Consider the following 24,756-nt stretch of genomic DNA (forward strand, 5'->3'; position numbering starts at 1 on the left):
CAAGGTACCTGTACCTGTCTGTACTTCGTCCCCCACTGTAGCTGTAGGTAATTAGTCTAGGTACCAGGTACCTAGTACCTAGACAGTTAGTGCTTCTGTGCCCAGCCAGTAGCCAGCGTCTGGGGCCTCGTTGCCGGGACTCCCTTGCCGCCATTATCAGCGCTACCGGCTGCTCAGCAACCCTTCGCCTATCAGCGCGTCGTTGCTGCGCCGCCTGCTTTGTCTCTACCAATCTGGGCTGGCTGGATGAAGTATCAAGTATGGGTCGTGCAATGTCTCACGGGTTACAGAAGGAATTAGTTTTTCTCTACGTTTTCCTTATCCATTCTTTGTGGTTTCCTTGGATGGGGCGTATGGAGATTTCTTTCGGTTGGCGTACTGGAGCTTGAGAAAAGCCTTAGGTTCCATTTCTTATTCACCTTGACACCTGTGACTTTGGTGCAAACGGCCGACAGGTGTCAGCGAGTCTCGAATAAAAATGGTAGTCAGTAAGAAGTCGGGCTGGACAGTATTACAATTCAATAAGCAAAATAATAACTGAGACGCTAGATATCACCCGCCGTAGACCATGTCGCAGGAGGCTCAATTATCCGGAGTAGAGAGGTTCAGCCGCGCTGACTAGTCGGGGCTGTAGAATTGTAGATTGCCTTTGAGGCTTTGACTACTAATACTACGATAACTACTTTGGGGTTCTTTCATCACCCTGTTGTATGCTAGGGTAAAGGATAAAGTCAAGCAGCATACTTTTACCTTCTTTGCAGTGATTCAATGTTTGAGCCTTTGGAGACCCTTGAAAGAAACCCTAAAAAAAAAGTCGATTCGAAGAGAATAGGAAAAAGAACACGGCACAATCGGGAACAGACTATGAAGAAGCAACCCATGATTGATTGATTCGGCCGATCTTTCGCCCTCTTTTAGTGTCTTTTCCTCTAATTCGAGTTTCATACTGTCCCGAAAAAAAATAAAAAAAATAGTAAGATCGAAACTAATAAAATCTCCACCCGCTCCACTCAGTCGGGCAAAAGAGCTTATGCGGAATCACATGAGTTTGTCCAGTTTGTTTGTCTAAATAAAGGATAGTAGGTACATACTGTGGACGGAGAAATATGGTAGCAAAGAGGATGGAAGAATGGGACTCCGCTTGAGGACGAATATCCCGACTGTCGGCCCAGAAGGGTGTTAGCTACATTTCAGAGATGCAGGGGAAGGTGACACAAGACATAACTCCAAACTCGGTTGTAAAACGGTTTCTCTGCCTTGTGCCTGAAGCATGTCAAGTGAGGTATGACATCTCCGTCTGGATCCTGGATCCGCAACCAACTTTCTAGCTACTTCTCCAGCATCTGTGTTGGGCCACTCTGAGGTGTGATGGTCAGTCTTCTGTAATCTATCCATCCTTGATTACAGTCTTGCACTTGCTTCTTGACTGAGATCATTAGAGGGGTATTCTTGTTTTGCTATCGCCCCTCTGATCAAAGTCCCGCAATTCTGCTAGTCGAGTGAGCGACCCTCCGCAAGCTAGCTGCAGCACAAAGCGGTTTTCCGTCATAGTCCATCCCGCTGAGTACTTTGTCCTCGTCGCGTTCGCAACTCTCGCCCGCTTTGGATATCCTTGGCATGCCCTTACTTGTGTGCAGACATTCCTACGATCCTTGACTAGGGGTCTCTTCCGCATACCATCCCTTCCAAATGGTTTCTCAAGGGCGTTCTGTTATTGGTCGGCCTCCGTGCTGCAGTCTTCACAGTGCTTCTTTGAACCTGGTACTCCGTTTATTCAATCAAGTCAACTTTCATTAATTATCTGGGATTCGCAGGGGTTGAGAAGATTTCTCCGGGATTCATCGATGTGCTGCGGGGTTGTCCGCCTCGCAGGTGCTCCCCACAGTGACGATCAATGAACGCCGACAGCCTCACTGAGAGTCTGAGACACTAATAATAATACACTGACGCTAAGCCTATGTCTATCTACTGTATCCACTAAGCTACCTTCTCGGGCCTTTACGTGACCATGACGATGGCCCATAAAGCTATGGAGTTATGGGCTCGATGATCAGTATTGTTTTGGCTTTTAGACGGCAATAACAAGACTGTTAAGGACATTGAGTACTTTGCTCATTGTGCCCAGAATAATGCCTAGCTTGGCACCTGAACCTTACCAAGTACGGATCTGACCGAGCTATTGCGCCCTCGAACGAAGTCAGTCCTGTTTCAACCATCTGCGCTACTTTGGACAGAAGCGTCGGCTCGATTCAACCATCCCCACGGGTTGAATGACACCTTCTCTCCAGCTCTTGATCTGAATGCGTCTGTTGCCTGTGAACCAGGCAAAGTGCGATTGCTCCATTGACGTCGGTCGCTATCTTATCCGATGACCGGAACAGACTCCTGAAGCTTGAGACACGGGTTCTCCTTTCTGTTTCAGCGACAATCCTCATCGCACTAGTCTGATGGTGGCTTGCAGGATCTAAGCTGAAAGACTAAATGCCTACGCTACGAATGCGGCTGATGCTCTGCTTCATGACCAGATCTTGCGCAATCTGCATCATCTGACGAGGTGCACGAACATTGAGAACAAGTATTTACTGACTCGAGGAAATGCATCAATCTTCATCCCAGCCGACGGACGTCCATGCGCGCCGGTCTCAGCTGGACTGTCATCAGGATGATGACAGTAATCTCCGTAAGAGGGTCTGAGAATGATACTAGCTAAGCTGACTACCTTATTATGATGGTATCATCGTATGTCGGCCTCCCCGAAGACTCCGATATTTCAGCAGTGGAGCTCTAATTTATTAGTGGTTTGTGTACAATGTCTTATTGGACAATGCTACCAAAAAACACGACCAGATTAGAAACCATCAGCTGCGCCGTCATGATATGACCATGTGCGAAGAGAGCAAAGATCTAGAAAGACTCCCAAGGCTCTCGGGGCTCGATGGTAGCATTCTAGGCCATTGAGGACTGGCTTGCTATGGTACTAGGCGCCCTGAAGGGATTGTGTTATCGCTGCCTCAGACAGTGGTGCGGGGTTATCGGACACCCTCCCCTACTGATTGGGCCAGAGCAGTCACGCTAAACCAAACTACTCGTGCAATTATCCACTGACAGGCTGTCGTGTGGACTCTGTGCTCCCGTCTCTCTGCAGCCTTACTCTATTTCATGGCGTAGCCAGTTGCTCAATTTCCACTTTCAAGTGATCCTATGGGCCCATCCATCAGCCAGTGTTATCATAGTGATGAACTTTGTCTGCAGACCCCTCCATGTGGAATGAGATGTGATGTCACACTGGAGGAGCTCTTGTGCTCATGTACGTATGCGCTGGCACATCCTTCTGCTTTTGATGACAGTCATTGTTTGTTTTGCTCTACACGTATCGCGTCATGTAAACAAAGAAACAGATCGCTCACTACCTCTTCTTACCAGCGCCTGTAAGATAACTTGCTTGTCTGATCTTTGGAAAGAGCGACCAGCGACCGTGTTGCCAAGAAGTCCTGCGACTCGCCCTTTATTTCTTGATTGAAAAGGCCCTCTATGACATCAGTCACTCCTTCCTTCCTGCCCCTCGATGACTGGACCTCGCTTGCCTATCCTTGCTCCCATTCTCCCTTCCACACGTGCTCTCCTAACCAATTATTCCTCCTCCGTGCTTAAAATATCGAAATTGCTATGATTCGTTGGCATCAAATAATTCACATAACTACCTAGTCTATCGCTGTCAGCAGATTATCCAGTCACTAACTAACTATGCGCAATCCCGTGGTTGCTGGAATGTCCTGACAAGAGATCGGCAGAACTATTGACCAAGACCCGCATTATTCAGCCCATCTTTGTCTTTGACATTCAGTGCCCGCATTGCCCGCGCCCTGCGCCCAATGCCCATGGTCGCTGCTCAACCCCTCGATGCAATCTAGCTGATACTTAACTGTGGAGTGCATTAGCACACACCCATAGCTTCCTGGTCGACCTATTTTTGAAGCACGTACCTGATCCAAAACCTCCTTATCACATACTATTGACCTTTCTGGTGGTTAGACCGATAGCCAATTATTCTATCATGCACTGTCCATCCCATGATGGGGTATTTCGTGCATCAAAGACGCACGTCCAAGAGTGTCTCTGATCTCCACTCGTCTTAGCTGCGGGCCATCCCTATTTCAGAATATGGACTGCACCCCTTGAAAGTCCGGTATCTCGACGGCCGCTCTGGACGCCTGGGTTGCTGAGATATTGCATTCCAGGGGCCGTACCGGTGGATCTGCCGCAGTTCAAGAATGCGAGATCTTCATGCACAATCCTCATTGCGGGAGGCAGATCGTCCCGGATATGGCAGATACGCACGGGGTAGATACGGGGTACTCTTACAGAACCCTGACTTTGACAACTATCACTGAGCGCTTCAAGATCTTTGCCAATATCACCGATACTGCGGTGCATGCAGGTGGGTAAACTAGGTGCTGCGATTGATCAGATGCAGACTGTGCAAAGCACACTTACCAACTTTACACGCATCAAACAGTGAGCTAATTGCGATGAAAATACTCCGGTCAAAGGTCTGACAGAGATGAAGGCCTCATGAACACGGATTCAACTAGACACGTGTACATTTACCGTCCTGAACAATCCTATGCTCCTATCTAGGGTTCCATCCGAAAATAATCATCAAAATGTTCCTACAGCCAATGCCTTTGACCCCTGGCTTCAATCTTGATGGAAGAATAATCATCTCGATTATCGTCGTGAGAATCAATCTTTGTCCCTGGCTGATCGAAATTCAGCGCACGCTGATAACAAGACTGGACAACCATCCCCTTGCGTCTTCCGAGTCACGATATCGGAAACACTAGTCTCTCATCCTACCATTGAAAGACAGGGATGTAGATAAAATCTTGATATCTTGCACTCTGCCAGATTCTTGATCTCTCACCGCAAGAATAGAGTTACGTACCTTGCAGCAACGCATGCAGAATTGGAAGAGCGAAGTCATGAATTTCTACATCTAGCGTTGATTTCATCCTTGTCATTGGACATCGACAAAGTCTTCAAGCAGTGAAAAGCTTATTGGTCGATCTATCGGTACAGTCGGCTCGCCGGCCCTGTAGCCTGCAAAAATTGGCTGTTCTCGTCTGTGAGATTGATTCAGGCCATATCCAGGCAATGCATTATAGCTCCGCAACGACATGCAGTACCTCGACGCGTTGTCACTCGCTGCCCTTATGCCCTACTTAAAACCGGGATACCTATTCGAATATACCGTATCTAGGTTCAGGCCGGACTATGCGCATTCCTCGACCTACCCGTTGCCACGTCAGAACCAAGATTTCCCGCGTGTATTACCACTTCGGTTCCTGCCGTATTCCTCGGCCCTGATTTCTTCCGGGATATTCTTGTTCCAGCCTGGTCCCGTCGTGCTCTGTGCTTCGGAATGGTTACTACTGGATGGAATTCACCCCGGATTACCTATGCGGTATGAAGGGAGCGCACATCTCAAATAGGTGCTCTATAGCTGTAGCCTATATTGCAAAACACCGTTGACAGACAGAGGACAGACACCAGCACTGAACATTAACGTTCACCGAGTAGTTCGTCCTCAATCGCACTAGTGATTCTGTGCAAGGGGCATGTCTTGCATCGTCCTCGTCTAGGAGGGCACACTACAATAACGAAGGAGACAGACCTGCCACATGCATCTACGTAGGATATAGTACTGCGTACGCTGTATCTGTACATCGCAAGGGGCGTAGAGTCTGCGATACCAGGTACCCCGTACGTCTCCAGCACCCTGCCTTGTCTACAGTTGGTGAGTATGCCATGGGGATGCACGAACTGGCGGTGAGGTCGATTCATACTTCAGGATCAGATGTAAGAACGCGAGTCGACTAAGTAGGGTGGATGGTCACAATCGTTGGAGTGGTCATCGTCGTTTGGCTCTGGAGGCAGTCTCCTTGATTGGGGACTCAGCAGTGAGGTTATCGGCAGCGTATACTGTTGTTATACTGTTTATAAACATGCATCTGCTATACTTTCGCTCAGTCAGGACGAGTCCCTGGTGATGCTACTTCTCGCACTATGAGACTTGCAACTGTGAGGGCAGTGATGCCTATCCTGTGTGCTAGTGCCTAGTATAACTATAGCCCGGATTGAGACTGCGGATGTGCCATTTGGCCAAGGCTATATGGTACTTGCAGTTAAGGCCGTCACATCACATCTAGTACATGTGCTGTTGTATGAGGGGTTGACATCCTCTTGTTGGTGATACTCAGGCTGCTCTACCACGGTCACTCGAGAGAAGTATATACACATTGTAATTTCACTCAATATGAGATTCATCTGCGAGACAGTAAGACAGACAGTTTCTTGGCCTGTTGTCTGGTTGTCTGATTGCTTTGGATATTGTGTTGCTGCGTGACATGGAAATATATACTCAGCTTGAGTTATCCTGGTGCGAACCAGCACCAGTGCCACCACCAACAAAAACAATAATAATCCCCAGGTTAAGCTCACCTCTTCTAGCGACACTCTTCTCTAATTATTCAATCAGAAATTATCCAGAGTATATCATCCGTTGCAAGAAAATTCCCAAAGCGGCAATCCGTTGCCATCACCAGAACGACGCTAACCCAATTTGGTATACAAACTCATAAATTTTCTGCTGTCGCAGCATATCACCACCACCCAATCGCTGCATTCGAAACAAGCAGCTACGGCCCTGAAACTGCTCTACTAGTCTTCAGTAACTTACACCAGATACATATTCGGGCATAAAAACAAAGAAAAGCAATTAATCATGGCGCAAACCTACGCCAGCTCCAAGAAGCGGCGGCGCGAGCCAGTCAACATCGACACCAAACTCGTCGAGATCTACGAGGACCTCGCGAACGAAAAGGACGAGATCCGGCTAAAGGCCGCGCAGGCTCTTGTGTCGCAGTTCACGCCAGACAAGAAGCCTACTGATGAGCAGATCAGAAAGGCCCTGCAGAGACTTTTCCGCGGGCTGTGCAGTAGCCGCAAGGCGGCGAGGATTGGCTTTTCCATTGCTTTGACTGAGATCCTGACGCAGGTTTTTGCGGCGCAGCGAGAAGAGTCGGAGATTACTATCCCGGCTGTTCTGGGTATCTGGGAGGCGCAGTCTAATTCGTCGGGGAGCGAGACGGGACAGGTACGCTGCTTTGGTCATTTGTGTTGTTGAATTACTTTTTGCTGATTCTTGCGCAGGAACAAAGAGATCATCACTTTGGACGGCTGTTTGGAGCAGAAGCTATCGTCAAGTCGGCCGTTCTGTTCAAGGGCGAAGTGCCGCCGGCGGAGTGGACCAAGCTTTTGGATTTGGTGTTTGATCTAGCGAAGAAGAAGCCGTGGATTAGAGAGGAGTGCGGCTGGATTATCTACCGCTGCGTTTTTGATCTTGCTTCGCAAAAGGCTGGTGCTAAGTATGTGGAGGTCGCGCTGGAGCGGCTCTGTGCAAACGATCTCGCTCGTACACCGGAGGGCGTCTCGATCTGGCTGGCGGCCAAGGAAGCCTACCCCAAGGCTGAGTTCCCTAGCAAGATTTGGAAACGTGATGACCCGCTGGATTCACGGGAGAGGAACCAGCTTGCCAAGGTCATGAAGGATTCCTCGGCTGCGGACTCCGAGGCGGGAAGCCAGGGGAATAATCCCAAGTCATCTGGAGTGTGGAGCTCCAAGTTGCACTTTGCTTGGGATGCTGTTATCAGGCAGCTTGCTGATGTGTCAGCCAAGCACTCGTCTCGTCTCAGCTTTGCTGATTTCTGGACGGAAGTTGTTGACAGTAAGTTCACGTTCTTGGTTTTTGTCGCTTTCCAAGGAAACGCATCTGACAAGTCATTAGATGGCCTCTTCGCGGCATCCTCGTCCGATGAACGCAAGTACTGGGGCTTCCTCGTCTTCATCAAAGTCCTCAATGAATGTCCCCTGCAGCTCGCTTCTGTTGTATTCACCAAGAACCTCGTCAGATGCCTGACGAACCAGCTCGCCGTCGAGGACCGGTACCTTCACAGGATGGCCGTCAAGGCCGCCAAATCGATCCAGGCCCGTGTCGCAAAAGATCCCGAATTCGCCGCGGCGTCTGTCATTGGGCTCATGGGCTCCGCCGGTTCCGTCAACTTCGACCAGGCCACCAAGACGAAGACGATCGAAAAGATTGTCGTCGAGGCAAACCTCGATGCACTGAAGCAGATTGTGCCTTTCTTTGAGAACCTCATCGCGAGCCCCGGGACGGACGATGCCAAAGTGGCAGCAGCAAGCCGCCAGTCTCTCGCCGGTCTGCTCTTGTCTATCGTGAGATCCCGAGCGTCGGCCAGCGACGAGTCTCAGGACGGTCTGCAGGCAGTCCTGGAGCAGATTCTGTTCACATTCGTACGGTTCGGCTATTTCATGCCCAAGGACGATGGGGCTGTCCAGCCGGCCTTGACTGAACAGAGCCAGGAGCTCTTCCGAAACAGAATCAGCTCCTGTCTGAACAGTCTTATTGCCAACCCAAAGTATGCGACTACCCTTCCATACGCTGTTGGAAAGAAGATCCGCGACGCCGCCAAGTCGGAGGAGTATGGCAAGTTCATTATCAACATGGACGAGACTCTGCGTGACTCGGTCAAGACTGCTTTCAAGTCTTTGAAGAAGCTGTCCAGCATGGTGAGTATTTTGACATTTCCGAAAAATGTTACTTTTTACTGACTGACTGAAACAGGAAAAGAATGAGGTCCCGGGCGTCGAGGCGTTCAAGCTTCTGTATTCGATGACAATCCTGCAGGTGTACAATGGCGATGCCGATGCGGTATCCATGCTTGACGAGCTTGATTTCTGCTACACCAAGTTCCTGGGCGACAAGAAATCAAAAGACGACGAGGCCTCCGATGCTTCTGATGCGCTGGTGGAGATTCTTCTGAGTTTCGCGTCGAAGCAGTCGCAGCTCTTCCGCCGTATGAGTGAGCAGGTGTTCAGCGCTTTTGCCGACAAGGTCACCGAGAACGGCCTGGAGTCCCTTGTATCTGTATGTCCAGCCCTCTCGGCATCTAGTTCCAGTGCTAACCGCGATGTCAGATTCTGGAGGCCAAGGAAAGTCTAGCTGGTCAGCAAGAAATGTTCGAGCAGCAGGACGACGAAGAGGACGAAGATATGCTGGACGTCGACGAAGACGACAGTGACGTCGAAGTCATCGACGCAGAGAATTCCGACGAGGACGAAGAGGAGGACGACGCCGCGTCTGAAGAAGGCGAAAACGAAGAAGAGATGGCCGCCTTCGAAGCCAAGCTGGCCGAAGCCCTCGGGACGCACCGCGCCGATCAAGACCTCAACGAACAATCCGAGGACTCCGACGCGGACATGAACGACGACGAGATGGAGCAGGTCGACGAGCAGCTGGTCAAGGTATTCCGCGCGCGGCGGGACGCCCTGGGCCAGAAGAAGGACAAGAAAGACGCCAAGGAGAACATGGTCAACTTCAAGAACCGCGTGCTCGACCTGCTGGAGATCTACGTCAAGAAATGCCACTCGAAGGTCCTCGCTCTTGACCTCCTTCTCCCCCTGCTGCGTCTGACCCGCAAATCGACCGTCAAGCAGCTCGCCAATAAGGCGAGCGGTGTGCTCCGCGAGTATACGAAGTTGTGCAAGGGTAACGCGCTTCCGTCGCTGGACTCGACCGAGCCGGTGTGGGAACTGTTGAAGTCCATCCACGCCGAGGCGACGCATAGTGGTCCGCCTGCGCATGCTTCGGCCTGTAGCCAGGCAAGCTTGTTGGTGGTCAAAGTGCTGGTGGCGCACGACAAGAACGCCATTGCGGATGTGGTGGATGTGTATGCGGCTACGCGCAAACAGCAGCTTCTCAGCAAGAAGTGTCATGTCCAGCCTCAGTTTTTCTCCGACTGGAACAACTGGTGTGTTTCTGCCAGCAAGCAGATGAAGAATTAGTTAGCTAGCTAGATACCTTCCATGCATAGTGTACAGCACATATGATGCAAAATACTTTGATCTGTGGATATTTGCCAACGTTTGCTACCTCAAAATCCTTTAATATACCGATGCTGCGTCGTCTCCTCCAACACCTCCAGCTTCATCCCCACCTCAACAACCCCCTCGTCCCGCGGCGCACTCAACATCCCAAAGCAAGGCTTATACTTGATCCCCTCATCCACCCGCCGGTACGTCATCAGCGTATCCCACGGCTGCCGCTTATGCTTCTCCGCCGTATCGGGATCAACATTCGGCACCTGACAGCGCGCACACCGCGCCACAACATCCAAATCCAGCGGCTCCCGCCCACAGCCACTAATCCGGACCGTCTTCCACGAATCCTCCGCCCAAGGCACCGTGCCCCGGACGATGATATTCGGCCGGAACCGCTCAACGGTAATCGGCTGCGCACCGTTCCGCCGCAGTCGCTGGTTGAGCTCCGCCAGGGACGCCTCGGAGGCGATCTGCACGGGATGCACGTCGGGGAAGTTTGTGCTCTGCGGCCGGCCCAGCAGGCGCGGGTCGCCATTGCCCTGCAGGATGCGCGGCGTGGGGCCCTTGTAGGCTAGACAAACATCGCGCTGCAGGAACCTGGCGAAGGGCGCGTTGACGGCGTCCCCGTAGAGATGTCCGTCTGTCAGCGTGTCCCAGACCTTGACCTGGGCGAGGGTGGTGTGGGCCGCTAGCCAGGCGGGGTCTGGGCGGGCGGGGATTTGGATCCTCTCGTCGGATCCGGTGATGCTCAGCAGGAGGGAGCTGCCGTCGTCGCTGAGGGCGGTGTTGATGAGGGTCATGCGGGGGATTTGGCGGATGGTGAGGAACTCGTGGGTTTTTGCGTCTACGAACATCCATTGGCGGTCGAGGTCTAGGCCGTGTAGGCGGAGGGTGGTTCTGGGGAGTTCAATCCCGCGGCAGGACTTGATGGGGTAGATGCGTAGAGAGACGATCTCGCTGCTGGTCTCTTTTTGTAGTCCGAGGGCTTGGAGTAGACTGGATTTGTTGGTGCTTGATCTTGCCCATTTTATGACTCTTGGGGCGAGGACCACGAGGAGCACCCCGATGGCGGCTACTGGGAGGACTTTAGAGGAGAATTCCATATTTTGTCTGTCTTGTTGTTGTCGGTCATGCGACACTTGAATCTTCTTCCACCCGTGGACCTTTCCGTTGTTATGTTGCGCATAGATATCTCGATTTCCATGGTTCATGGATCGATAAGCAAATATACAGAAATTCTGCCGGAATCTGCCGGAATCTGCCGCCTTTAAACCTTATCGTCATGATGATGTGTCAGGTCATGCTTGCCTTGGCCGTTAACATTGCTGATAAATCATATCGAAGCAGTGCACTATAGTCCTGTAATGGCGGGAACAAACATTGTTTAAGCATTCGTCGGGTGAGCTGGACCATTGGGACGGATGTAATCGTGAACCTCGGCTGATTACCGAAGAAGCATTAGTAGACTATCAATGATTAGATCAATAAACTAGATGTTTGTCATCATCTAAGCACCCAAGCTATGCGTATAAGTCATGCAAATCATGAATGTACTAATCCCCCATCACCATGCATTTACATCGTCCTGTCCGCCCAGCATGTGATTAGAGCCTTGATTAATGCAATGGTAACCTCTCGCCCGGTCTGGACAGCTTGATCGTTATAGCCACCAGGGACGTGCAAGAAGACCACATTCCGGTCCAGGCCTTGTTTAAAGGCATGCGCCAGACTGGTGTAGAAGATGAACTCGCAGAGATAACGGCCGGCATCTTCCGAGAGCCGGACGTCGGCCCCGGCGGCAAATGACTTCCATATACTAAGGAGCTTGTCGTTCGGTGGATGTGGGTTCCAGGAAGACTGTACAGCTTGCGACGATGGAGTTACCACTTGATCATGTGTCTTGTCTGCAATATCCGAGATAGATAGGGGATTGGTGGATCTGCCCGCCTGCAGCAGAGGAGGCAGGTCATGCTCTCTCCATCGTTTCTCTCCAGCTTCGTAACCCGAGCGCCCTTCGATATCCGACATAAGATACGAGTCTCGGTGTGCCTTTGTCTCGACGGAATAGTACTGTCTTGTTGCTGCTATGCCCATGTGGATGACAATATCTGGTCGTCGACCGCCGTGTGTTTTGGCATAATCATCGACTATGGAAGGGACGGTTGATTGGACCGTCGAATAAGAGACGGGGATAGGGTTCGGATGGACATGGATGAATACTCGATGAGTCGTAGTGGGTCCCTCTGGGGATGCGGATGAACTTTGTGGAACAGTAAAGGTGAACGAAGGAGGAAGGGATGAGGCGATCAAGTACGAGGCATTGACGAGGTTAGTCTTGAACGGCTAGTAGCTAGTCAGTATGAGCTTGCACTTGTGACAAAGGGTAAAGTGAGAGGAAAAACTGAAGCTGCCGGACGAACTTACACCAAACCCAGTGACGAGAATGTTGATATCATCCGAGTCCGCAGAAGATAGTGAAGGATGCCCCGCAAGTTGAGTGTGGATGGATGGGACAGATGGTCCGCAGTCACCCATGGTGATAACAGATAGAACTAACTGCTGATGATGGAGGGGAGATCAGGATGTGTCAACTGAGACACTGAAATATCTTATTCCTCTGGTGTTCAATAACATGCAGAGCTTCAGTCCCAACCCCCTTAGATCAGCATGGATATATGAAATTGGCTCTCAAGGAGGGGACATGTTCTCCGAGGTCATATGTACCACTTGGAGCTGGACCTTGTCCTTATCTCTTCCTCCGGGGACCCCGCATACCTGACGAAACTGGTTAAGTGGGTCTTGGCATCACGGGATCCCCAACTAGCCTTTGGATGCCATATTCTGGCCTGAGGCCTGAATCTGGGGTCCTCTTATTCTTGATATCTCAGGTTGTTCTTGCAATGAGCAGGAAACACCTTAATACCTAATTTATAGAGCCACAAGTGCGCTGGTGCCAACATGACTGTTCTGTTTATGCAGAAATTTAACTAACAGCCCAGTTTCCAAGAGTGAATATCCAGTCATAGAGATGAGCATCAGCATTCACATTGCTTGCCATAAAAGAGTGAATAAAATAACTCACATCTCCTTCTTAGGCTTTCTAGTCCATGCTCTCTTCTCTTCTCTAGTATCTCATACGCTCAAACTGTGGAATCAGACTAAATGGAACTTACCAGCAAAACAGATGACCCTCAACATGGGATCCATGACCCCACATTGGCCAGATCTCCAACCAACACAGGATCAATTCGGAGTTGAAAATTGATACCTTCCATATGAGGACCATGACTGCCGGAGCCAAACCCCGGTGCGACGCAAGGTACCTATTGACAACAAGAGTACCGAAAAGCGGTTACTGAACATATCTGTGGTACCAGAACTGCCATTATAGCTGTTACACGGGAGATCAATACGGAAGAAGACAAGATGCGCAATTGAATCAGTTCAATTGCTCCATACAGCAAAAAGCTTACAACTACTATCGACACTATACAGCATAGTAGACACATCAAAACGACAACGAAAAATGCCAAGATAACACGCAAGGCTGGTACTGCAAAGGGAATAGGGAAGCAAAGGATTACCCCGGCGAGTATTGCCTCATTATCTCCAGAATTGGGCGAGAGCTCAAGGTCCACTCGTGATAAAGCCGGGAATGAGCGTCAGGCCGGTGGTCCGTCAGAACGGGCTGGATATAATGCTTCCATCCCTTACTCCCAGACCGACGATGAGCACTTCTACGCGGACGATCACACCAACGATGATGCCCGTAACATTCGGTGAGATAATAGCGGCGAGCCATGAGTATTCAAGGCTGACTCTTCAGGAAACCTTGTGTCGCAGTAATCAACACACTGTGGCTGCGAATTATGCCCACCGAAGTACACACCGCCAGCCACGCATGACTCAAAACGAGATATTCGGTTGGTCGTCGTCAGGCATAATGAATTGAATCCCCCCCAATGAGTCCAAGTTTTTACTGCTTGGTCAGCGACTAGTGAGTAATGACCACATTTGGGCCGCGAGTTTTCTAGACCATGTATGGAGTTCTGATTCTGTTGATATTCTCAGTTGCTAAATTTGTTCAGGCTGGAATACCGCGTGCGAGTTCTTTCTTGGGGCCTCACTAGGGGTCATAATTGGGACAAGGCAACAACAGGAACATGGTTATACGCCTTGAAACAGACCCACTTCTGGCTGCTGGACGAGTGGCTGTTTAAGTTCGCTGGCTGGGTGTGTACATATTCCCCTTCACTTTTGCGAAAGGGGCTGAGAACATGGGTATCTTGACCCGTCTAGTCTGCATCCACAGGTACACGCCTGCTGAGGCTTTATTCGGGTTCAAGGCGCCGTTCATAAATGATCCAGTTCAAGTAACTCCCTCCAGGTTTCATCTACTTGCAGCCTTGCAAGCGGGGATATCATTAGAGATGAAGACTTGATGAAATACCCCTAGGGTCGACTGGCATATGCACTGCAAGCCATCTTAACTAAAGCACCTGGTTACACCAAGGACGCACTCTTTAGGTGCTGTCTTGCTGATGAGGGCTTCTGCCAGCATAGATGTGAGGTAAAGTCTGTTGACATACTGCTGCACTATTATTTCTACCAGCTAGAAATTATTGTCTTGACACTGTTCTAGATCAGTGGGTTAAGTGCATTTAACAAAGTACGCTTGCTCTCTCATGCTTCTAAAAGACGATATAGGCCCATCGCAAGGAACTCCGAGTTAACGCTTGAGATACCTTTAGCACTCTATAGATTACTTCACTATACACGGCGACACTATCTAGCAGCTGACCATTAGTTCATCTCGGGTAGCGATTAGAGATGAGGAAAGCTAGGTCATAAGGGCCTTCCCTGCCTAGCCATACAGGCTGTGTATGGCACCTAAGTAGGTAATGCCATTTACAGTTGGTATATACAGAGGGAAGCAATTATTTACACCCCAAAAGACAACAGCACAGCCTCCTTGATTCGAGATACTGCAGGTTCGCAAACAGGTAGAGAGTTAATTTTTGGTCGCATGATACTCTATCTGCAGGAGAGTGCAATAGGGCAGCAGGGCTTATATGTACCTAGACCCTACCAGGCGCCGATTAGCTTCCTAGAGATTGGTGTTGTTATGCAAGTCTCAGCAAGGCTAAGGCAACTTGTATACTCCGTAGTATGAGAGGGTATATATCAGTCAGTGAAGTGAATGAATCCTCATTGACTCTAAGAAGTGTGACTATAGGTCTAACCTCAAGCTACAGCAAAGGCAAGACGAGACCGCGGGATATCTGCTGAGACATATGTCCGACCGCCCCCGATCCTGCGCTGGGAGTTGGAATAACCCTAGTTAGCTTGCCAGTTGCCAGCTTGTTGACGGGGGATGATGTTTGAAGCGAGTCTCGAAAGGGTAAACGCTCATTCAAAAGTCCTAGTCCAATTACCTACAGCTGTCTACCCTTGATTCCGCCAATCTGAAACCCGGACTTATGATACTAAGGCCTGTCGTCGTATTGCGTATAGGACAGCTGTTACTCCGTACTTCGCTTAACATCCGATCGACGACCAGTGGATAGAATCAGCCAATTATGGGTTGCAGATTTCTCCTCCTCCGGAGCTAACGAGTAAAGGATCTTTTTGGCACCCGTCTCCATGGACCACATCTGACTGGCGATTGGGCAGAATGGCTTTTGGACTAGACGTCGTGGCCCACCTTGAATGCCGCGATCAAGAAACCCATCTGCAGCTAAAGCAGCGAATTTCCCTATTGGGATAAACATCCTGATTGAAGTCGTGCGCGGACACCATGGGGGTTTCCGTTGAGCAATGATTCAGCGGCCCAGCTAGTGTCATGCTCGCATAGAACTCTGATTTGGTAGAACTAGAACTCCCCTGCCGGATATTAACAATGAGACAGAAGCTGGGGCGATGCAATGATCTCGCCACGGAGCAACGGGTAAAGGCTGATGTCGTATCCGATGTATTCTGTGAATGAGTCCCCGCACGGAACTACAGATACCCGTGAATCCAAAATAGAGGCAACCCTGCTTTGTATAGGGTCTATATAGCTCAGTGAAGGCAGCGGGGTGGCAGCGGGGTTTCATATATACCTCACCACTGCAGCGGAGTGGTCATTTTCTCTCTTCTTTCCTGCTGCACCACTGATCTCAAAGCAATCAACAATCAACATGGCGTTGATCTCCGAGTTGCTCCAAAGCCCATACTTTCTCCAAGGCATTGCTGTGTCCTTGCTTTTGGTGGTTGTGTCGAACTTTTATCGGGAGCTTGTGGATGGCTTTCCCTACCGGAACATACCCCTTGTTGGGAGGAGCAGATGGGAAATCACCAACAGCAAAGCCAAAGAGCGCTTCGTGGCGTCCGCGAAAGACCTCTTTGCGCAAGGCTTCAGTCAGGTCTGAGTATGTGTCCTGTTTGATATGTTCGAGGAGCTGACATAGGGTTAGGGCAGGACTGTCTTTCAAATGATGTTCTCTCACTCTCCCATGATCGTCCTGCACCCGCGGTACATAAGTGAGATCAAGAGCCATCCGCACCTGGCCTTCGACGAAGCTAATAAGAAGGTGAGTCTCCAAAACTGCCAATAGGGAAGTTGTGCTGACAATGCAGGCCTTTTTTGGCGCCAAGATTCCCGGATTCGAGCCTTTTGGACTAGACAAGGAAAACATCGCCATTGAAGTCATCAACAAAAAGCTAACTCATACACTTGGTATGTGACGTTGAAGTGTGGTGCAGACCTGCCTCTTGCTCACTGACCGACTGTGCAGGTAGCCTTACCACCCCTCTTTCCAGAGAGACCGCGGCTGTGCTCAAGGAGACATTGCCTCCGAAATCTGATGGTATGTCCTCCCAGTGGGCACATTTGCCCCCTTTCTGACATGACAACAGAATGGCAATCTCTGGTCTTCGCCCAGGAGATTCCATACATAGTTGCCCGATTGTCGTCCCTTGTATTTATGGGTGAGAAGGTCTGCCGTGACAAGGAATGGCTGCATGTGTCTGTCAACTACACTATCGACGCATTCGTCGCTGCGCGTGATCTCAGACTCTGGCCCTCGATCACGCAATCTCTGGTGCACTGGTTCCTGCCGTCAACACGAAGACTCCGGAAGGACATTAGCGTTGCGAAGAAGATCGTGCAGAAGGAGATCGAAAAACGAGAACTGATCCGGCAAGGCAAGCTCCCGGCAGACAATCCTCCAAAGCCCGACGATGCCCTCGACTGGTTCAGAGAAGTTGCTGCCGGCCGCCCGTATGACATGACGAAAAGCCAGATCGGTCTTTCTCTGGCAGCGATCCACACTACTTCCAACCTGTTGACGAACGTCATGTACGACTTGATAGCCTACCAGGAATACATCCAACCCCTCCGGGATGAGATTGTTGCCGTCCTGAAGGAGGACGGATGTCTGAAGAAAACCAGCCTTACCCAGCTGAAGCTGATGGATAGCTTTATGAAAGAAAGCCAGCGGCTGAACCCTGTCAGCATCTGTAAGTGACTGCTACCTGAGGAGCTCTTGGAGCCCCATAGCGCTGACTCTTCCAGCCTCCCTCCAGCGTTACGCGATGGCAGACATTACTCTGTCCGATGGCACCTTTATTCCCAAGGGAGCAATGCTCACCGTCTCCGCCCACGCCATGAAAGATGAATCCATCTACCCCCACGCGGACACCTTCGACGGCTACCGCTTCTATAACAAACGCAAAGAGCCCGGCAATGAGCACCGGCACCAGTTCGTCACGACGAGCAACGAGCATTTTGCCTTTGGACACGGCCTGCACGCATGTCCCGGACGCTTCTTCGCCGCGAACGAGGTCAAAATCCTCCTGATCCATCTGCTGCTGAAATACGACTGGAAGTTTGCAGAGGACCGGGGCCGTCCCCAGCCGTTCATGCACGGCACCGAGATCATCTGCGACCCAACTGTGAAGCTGCTTTACAAGGCACGAACACCGGAGATCGATCTGTCGAAGCTGGGGGAGTTGCCAACGGATAGTCCGTCAGTCTAGTGGAGAGCAATGGCAGAACCGTATGTATGGTACTCCGTACGAGGTATGGCAACACCGCACATATCTTGTCTTATATCATGTCCTACCTACTAGCTGTACATAAGCCACGTACGACGACATACCACTCTCACTATTCTTGCGGTGCTGTTGGAAACTGCAGCTGAACCTGTTTTTTCATGACTCGGTAGAGACCACAACACATCATCTCACGTAAGGATTCGATTCTCAGCAGACGCACGTAGCAAGGAAAACATTCTTTGCTACCCAAGCAGTAGCACGTTCAATTCGTCCACTCCAAATCAACATGACTACCTCTGATCACTTCTGTATTCGACTGCTGTTTCGTTCCTACTCAGCTAGAATATCACTATCAACCGGATAAAAATAAAATCCAAACTCAATTAAGCCCATATCCATGATTCCATGCGCGAACCTGAATCACTGCAGCTTCGTGCTACAGCACGTCAGCAATCAGCATGACTCAATGCCGAGGTACGGAGTACATGCGTGTATGCAGTCGCAAGTCGGAGTCGCCAATTGTGGACGCAAGGGAATAGCAGGATCATGCAGGTAAATGAATCTTTTCTACAAAATCGATTGATGTTGATGTTGGTAACAACTACGGTACTACTATTCATCTCCAATACGCTACAGTCATGGACCCTGATGCGTAGCCGTAGTTGAAAGTCTAGGTTTGTCCCGCGCAGTCCGTTCCATGGAAATATACAGAGTAAGGAACGGATCTCAGTAGATCAGGAGCTTGGTCTTACCGAGTCCCGAGATCTTTAATATAAGCCAAGGAGGGAACAAAGAAATCAGGTTCAGGATCTAGCTTAGCTCTAGCTCTACTCCGGAGCTCTGGCTGGCCCGTGATTCAGAGTTAGGTATCCGTATTGCCTATTAATATTCTTTAGGTTGTTTCCAGATATAGAATGGAACCTTTGTAGTCTGTCTCTTGCTCCACAAACCATAACCAGGAACAAAAAGACAGAGACAGACCACTTCTCGGTAGTGCAGTAGCAAATGCTCCAGATTGATAAGGTAGGTATGTTTGCTCTGTTCCTTTTTTACTACGCCGTCGACCCGCTGCGACGTGCATGATACGGTAATTTACCACGCGCGGAGATACGCGTAGTAGACGCGTCCAGACGCGTTCTTTACCCCTCCTTGACGCGTTGGTCTGAGCCATCCGATAAGCGAGTGATAGTGACAGTCTCTATTCCACAGATACAAATGAACAAAGACTACTGCAATTCTTTGTTGATTGTCCGCTCAATGGAGCTTCTGCTCTTTGTGGTAGTTTATTTTGACTTCAGTTGACCATCGTATACTCCTTACCAAAGATACTAATCACTGCGGGGGAAAAGGAGAACGGAGTAGTGGTTGCTACCTAGCTTGTGAGGCGGTTAGTCGCGTTTCTGTCTCTGTCGCTGCGAGTACGTGGGAGTCTGGTAGATAGTGACTAATGCACGTTCAGCCCGTGTTCACGTCGTGGTTCGTCCGTCTGGGCGTGGAGAAACCGCTTCTGCAGGAGACTGGAGTCTGACTTTTGAATCTTCTGAAAGTTTGAAACGAACCCAGCGCTAGAAGGGCTTGAATCGGGAAGGTTGAGACTGTCTTTTTCTTGGGATTTGGGCCTGGCGGTATGAGCCGGGAGGTCTCTCCCAGCCACCGAATTTCCGCCTCATTAGTGATCTGGGCTAGGATACCTCTCTAGTCCGCTCCATTGGATACCGTTCTGTACAAGAGTTAAGGCCGTCATTTGAGTTGGTGTACCGATCCATGTTTTCAGTCGGCTTTCCAGGTCAAAATGGTGGAAAGACGTTGATGATTCACCCGCATCCCGTGTGCATCCTAATATTAATAGTCGCACCCTTGCAGTTAAAGCAGTAAATGAATTAGCAAATAGTGATTGCAGTCTTCGCGGGGTCCAGAAGTCACAGGAGGACCAAGCCTAGAATTAGCAAACTTAGGAGCAATTCGACTGGCTTAGTGGGAGAAACTACTCCATCAGGACGACTGCCATTTGTCGAGCAGGGGGGATTTCTCAGATTTTCGGGCCTCTGACTGTCCATAGAGCATCGTCGGGTGTGGTGAGGCGGTTCTGAAATGCTGACCGACTGATCTTTCGGATATGAGACAGTCCAATGATTGATTTTAAATGTCTCCATTCCGGTAGAACTATGGAGAACTATGGATAGTACAAGTCAGTCTTCTGGAGTAGAAGAGTCAGGAGATACCACGTTTGCAAGACAGAATCAAGGAGATACGATAAATAGAAATCATATGAACATGAAGTTGAGACATCAATTGCAATACAGGAATCACGAGACGATTCCCAGCATTCCAGAGAAGGCAGGATGATGCTGTTGATGTCTGAGGATCATGTTATGGGCCCGCATACCTGACACCACGTAGATAGATAGAACATCAGAACAACATCAGAAGTTAGAACGTCTTTCTCCCTGATCTTCAAGATCATCAATTCATCGTTTAGGAGCATTATCCTTGACGTGTCCATTATTTTTTAAGGGTATCCCGAGTGATTGATTGACTGATTTTGCAGGAGTGGAACCACTACTGCTCCGGCCCTGGACTGCACCTAACCACTGTCAGCCTGAGGCGTCGCTTGCTTTTCCCCTAAGCTAGCTTAGGTACATACCTTAGGCACTGCTGTTAGTACTCTCTACTTTGTACTGCGGTGCCTTAGGGGTACCTCAGGTACTGCGCCGTTTGGTATTATTACCGCTTACCAGCCCGCTCCTACACCTACAGTTCCTACTCCTACTACTACTCTTCTCTCTCCGATTCTCTCCCTCACTTTTCCTTCCTGCACCCCCTACTGTTGTTTCTACCTGCGAGCACATTGCTCGCATCAATCCCGTCTCTTCGTACTTTTCCTTTTCCTTGCTTTTCTTTTGTGTTGGTCTGGCGTTTTTGTGTGTCCCCTTTCGGGTGTAAATTACGACTTCGCTCTCCATTACCTGCCAAATGCCCAATGGACCGCGGGAACCGTTCGATGTGATACTACTACTACCGCCATCGCTGCCACAGCTGCTACTGCAACGAGCTTGAGTCGCAACCAACTTCTCGTGCGCATTATCGCATCAGCTTGACCCTTGCACACAAATTCCATCGCTTTTTCTTACTCCGACCACTCACACCTTGACGAGCTTCATCTCCTTTTTTTGTTCTGTTACTTTGCCTAACGACTTACGAAACCCTCCTGGACCACCCGCTGTTGACCGAACACGTTCAACAATTGATCGAAACAGATCCCACATTTGACTGTGATTGTATTTGCGCTTCTGCTAAATTTACTCTTCCTCGGAATAGTATCGCGCAGCAGTTGAGAGTGAGAAGCAGCCTGCGACGAATCCGAAGCTCGCGCCTGCGGTCCGACACAAAAAGACTTACTTGATAACACATTCGCGCGAGCGCAATGATATTCGCTTAGGGGTACCGATCAGAACTAAAAGAGAATACAAACGACAATCGTTGTTCTATTCTATTGGCCGTACTGCAAAGCGACCCGACAACCACACCATGGCCTACCGACAGCATGGGCTGTCGCGCACCTTGCCGAAGAACTTCACCTTCTATTCCGCAGGCACCGAAGAGCCTCGGACGCCTGAACGTGCATCAATCCATGTGGACGGACCACCTCCACCTCCTCGCCATTCGAGTTGCCGCTTACGAAGATCGCGCATTCGTTCGGGGACCGACCTCTTCGCGCAGGCAGAGTACGATCGCACCACGCTTACCGCCAACCCGTCGGACATCCCACTGCCTTCTATTGAGTTACCTCCGTCGCATGACGCTTCTTTAGCTCAGTCATACCCTGGATCCATTGCCAAAGATGATCGCTTTCTGGCGCCTCCTCGCGACCGAATGGCCCTGAAGACACCCCCAGCCCAGATCCGCGGCAGTCCGTCTGAACCCACCGACGGATGGCCTTCGTGGGACTCTCAAGCTATTGGGCAGTCGCTGCAGCGCCCTGGGTCTGCCTGTTCCCAGGCATCTGACTCCTCAATTTCCTCATGTGAAACTTTGGCCTCGCGGCGTTCCGTGGGTGGAAGTTGCACCAGCGCAGAAAGTGACAGTTATGATCCCTTTTTCTACCTCGAGATTCCGCCGAAGCAGATGGCGGAAAAGCCATCCGTGGCTACGGCGGACCACAAGAGAACGAATCGCGGCTTTCCCAAGAAAGAACGGTGGACTCCGGATATGGACAACCACCTTTGGAATACTTATCAGCTATACATACAAGATCCGACCATCACCCCTTTCAAAATGACACCTGGTAGTATTCCCCCGCTTGGTGTCACGCACCGGGTCGCTAGAGAGGCCAAGAGATCGTGGGAAAGGAAGCGATACAGGCTTGCACGACCTTTCACATCCTCCGTGCACCAACCGCAACAACCACAGAGCGGCGAAACGACACCCACACCACGGACAGAATCTCCAAAGACTGCCTGGCCGAAAACTGAGGCCTCGACTAGGCGTCGTCTTAAGCTTCTTTGCAAGCGCAAATTCTCAATCGCGCCTCATTACCAGAGGCTCATGCAGTCCCGCAGCCCGACTCCGTTCCTGGATCTGTTCTCGCGGCCTTCGCACGAGGAGCACCCTCTAGACAGCCCTGGCAACAGCTCAACTACTTATGCCACTCGTGATCTGGGTGTTTCCCTGGTTTCTAGCTCTGTGCCTGGACCTCTTTCGCAGCTTGCAGTCGAGGAACATTCTCCGCAAAATACAGCATACGACTGGCCGCCGAGTCAGGCCGTGCCTTGCGCGCCACAGGCCAGCTGCGCAAGACCGCTTGCGAAAACAACACAGCTCGATGCAGAACATCCGGGATCTATCCCGCGCCTTGGCTCTCCATTTACATACCACACCTGGGGCCCGACCAATTCAAGAAAGAGAACTTCCAGGCATACACCTAGGACCAGGCGAGAGACAATACACGTGACCGGGTCCCGGTTGTGCTCTCCTCCACGCGAAGTCTTACCAGCTACCGACGACAGCAACATCGTATATTCTGTGCCAAGGCCCACTGAAGTGTCGTCGGATCACGAGACCCAGGACCATCTGGAGACTCTGATGCGGGACGGCAAGTTGAGTGACGTTGGTAATCGTCGCCTGCGGATCCGAAGTCGTGGAGCAACAACAAGCTCCATCACTCCTCAAAACCTGGACCAGCTCTTCTCTCCACCCTCTTCTGCGTCCCGAAACGAGGAAACTACACCTGTTGAGAAAGCGCTGCCCAACCCGCTCTTGAACTTGAGCGGGGAGAACCTCAAGCGCCTCGGCTCTCCTTTCAAGGTGGATGCATCGAAACGCCACGAGGGACGCAGAATCAGACACGTCCCCTCTTTGTCTGACCCTTTTGCAAGCGGACTCTTGCCCCAAGTCAGACCCGTCAACCGAGGTGCTCCGCCCAAGGACCAACAGAACATGACCGGTGCACTACCATATGACCCGACTGAGAAGGGCATATCCGATGCGGAAAGAATCCGCAGACAGATCTTGAATATGTCTTACTCGAGGCGACAATGCTGACCATCTTTTGACGAGTCACTGATGGCAGTGTCGGCACCGCGATCACCTTTCATCCTGGTATCGACCTGGAATTCGATCCCAATGTACTAATGACCTGGACGACTTTGGCCCTGACAAACAGTGATCAGGAGTATAACGACAGAAACGGTACTGACGATGTTGACGACAAAATGATTATAAACCAATTCGAGTCTGGTTTTCCATTGTGATAGAAACGAGACGATAAAATCGAAAACTCCTTTTGACGAGAAAAAAACAATGAAAAAACGCACACACCCAAAAAGAAACAAACATGGCATCCGCATTGGATTTACGCAGGTCGGACAACATGTCATATTGCGAACCTCTGTACGATGATTTTGAAGTCAGAGTGACATTGCCTTGGCTTTCTACTACCGACATTCCGAACACAGCAGGATTGTCTTTTCCATTTTTCGATATCTCTGATTCGTTGATTATCTTCGTTACTCCCTGCATGACCGAGGTAGCCGCTTTGGATCGAATTCAGCATAGGTAGGACGCGACATGCCACTATGCTCCTGATAGACTGGACAAACCTCTGAAGATGCCATGGCCCTTTACGTCAAGCACGACATTCATTGCACAAATTTCATTTCCTACTCTCTACCAACTCTTCGACACTCCTTGAATTCGATCAAAAAGACCACAAAATCTCACCAAAAAAAAGATCAACCGGCGAAAAACGGCCCTCCACTTTCTTTAACTTTCCTTTCTTCGCTTTTCTCTATTTTCACCGATTCCACATCATAAAACACGCAAGACATTCGTCTCGATCATGCCACCAATCTTCAATTTTATGGGCCAAATGACCCGACTTTTCTTCTTCACATACCTACCCTCTCATCTCAGACACAGACATGCTTGATGAAATGATACGGACGACCCGGAATGGACTTATTGACTGAAACGACCCACCGCACCTCATAGATGACACGATTCAATTCAAGCAAGCACAGCAAGCAAGCAAGCGTGTTCGTTCCTGTTCTGTCGTTGCAGCGTTTCAACGCACTTGATCTCATTCGATTCATTCAGTTGGCTTACTTAGCTTCGTGGCTTCGTTGCTGCCTAGCTATTTTACGCATATGCATCTATGCATTTTTATTTTAAGCTATTTTCATCTTCGATTCTTTTTTTGATCTTCCATCAGATTAGGAATGATTATTTTCATTTGACTGGTAGTGCTCAGTCGTAGCCTAA

General features: G+C 50.1%; 6 protein-coding genes across 6 annotated transcripts; 4 read left to right on the top strand and 2 right to left on the bottom strand.

Moving 5' to 3' along the window:
• Nucleotides 1-6,784: 6,784 nt before the first annotated feature.
• P174DRAFT_404354 (DNA-directed DNA polymerase POL5) lies at nucleotides 6,785-10,000 on the top strand (the record flags this gene model as incomplete). Its single annotated transcript, XM_024824032.1, has 5 exons — nucleotides 6,785-7,156; nucleotides 7,213-7,786; nucleotides 7,847-8,649; nucleotides 8,705-9,007; nucleotides 9,058-10,000. 5 exons carry the CDS (start codon nucleotides 6,785-6,787, stop codon nucleotides 9,922-9,924), a joined length of 2,919 nt encoding a protein of 972 aa, XP_024684151.1. The 3' UTR covers nucleotides 9,925-10,000.
• P174DRAFT_440133 (MOSC domain-containing protein) lies at nucleotides 9,891-11,390 on the bottom strand. Its single transcript, XM_024826984.1, has one exon. It carries the CDS (start codon nucleotides 11,061-11,063, stop codon nucleotides 10,014-10,016), a length of 1,050 nt encoding a protein of 349 aa, XP_024684152.1. The 5' UTR covers nucleotides 11,064-11,390; the 3' UTR covers nucleotides 9,891-10,013.
• Nucleotides 11,391-11,424: 34 nt separating this feature from the next.
• Nucleotides 11,425-12,656, bottom strand: P174DRAFT_502880 (putative pyroglutamyl peptidase type I). The gene is made up of 2 exons (XM_024831124.1): nucleotides 12,385-12,656; nucleotides 11,425-12,303 (listed from the first exon to the last, which is right to left on the bottom strand). The coding sequence occupies exons 1-2, from the start codon at nucleotides 12,493-12,495 to the stop codon at nucleotides 11,536-11,538; spliced, it is 879 nt and encodes a 292-aa protein (XP_024684153.1). The 5' UTR covers nucleotides 12,496-12,656; the 3' UTR covers nucleotides 11,425-11,535.
• Nucleotides 12,657-13,244: 588 nt separating this feature from the next.
• Nucleotides 13,245-14,602, top strand: P174DRAFT_429917 (uncharacterized protein; the record flags this gene model as incomplete). The annotated part of the gene is made up of 5 exons (XM_024825594.1): nucleotides 13,245-13,279; nucleotides 13,464-13,739; nucleotides 14,049-14,193; nucleotides 14,417-14,530; nucleotides 14,573-14,602. The coding sequence occupies 5 exons, from the start codon at nucleotides 13,245-13,247 to the stop codon at nucleotides 14,600-14,602; spliced, it is 600 nt and encodes a 199-aa protein (XP_024684154.1).
• Nucleotides 14,603-16,074: 1,472 nt separating this feature from the next.
• On the top strand, nucleotides 16,075-18,123 carry P174DRAFT_440135 (cytochrome P450). The gene is made up of 6 exons (XM_024826985.1): nucleotides 16,075-16,364; nucleotides 16,416-16,532; nucleotides 16,579-16,678; nucleotides 16,737-16,808; nucleotides 16,858-17,460; nucleotides 17,516-18,123. The coding sequence occupies exons 1-6, from the start codon at nucleotides 16,140-16,142 to the stop codon at nucleotides 17,977-17,979; spliced, it is 1,581 nt and encodes a 526-aa protein (XP_024684155.1). The 5' UTR covers nucleotides 16,075-16,139; the 3' UTR covers nucleotides 17,980-18,123.
• A 3,402-nt stretch (nucleotides 18,124-21,525) lies between these two features.
• On the top strand, nucleotides 21,526-23,538 carry P174DRAFT_367181 (uncharacterized protein; the record flags this gene model as incomplete). The annotated part of the gene is made up of 1 exon (XM_024822155.1): nucleotides 21,526-23,538. The coding sequence occupies one exon, from the start codon at nucleotides 21,526-21,528 to the stop codon at nucleotides 23,536-23,538; it is 2,013 nt and encodes a 670-aa protein (XP_024684156.1).
• Between the last annotated feature and the right edge of the window lie 1,218 nt (nucleotides 23,539-24,756).

This window comes from Aspergillus novofumigatus (genome assembly GCF_002847465.1).
Source record: "Aspergillus novofumigatus IBT 16806 chromosome Unknown P174scaffold_3, whole genome shotgun sequence".
Lineage (NCBI taxonomy): Eukaryota > Fungi > Ascomycota > Eurotiomycetes > Eurotiales > Aspergillaceae > Aspergillus > Aspergillus novofumigatus.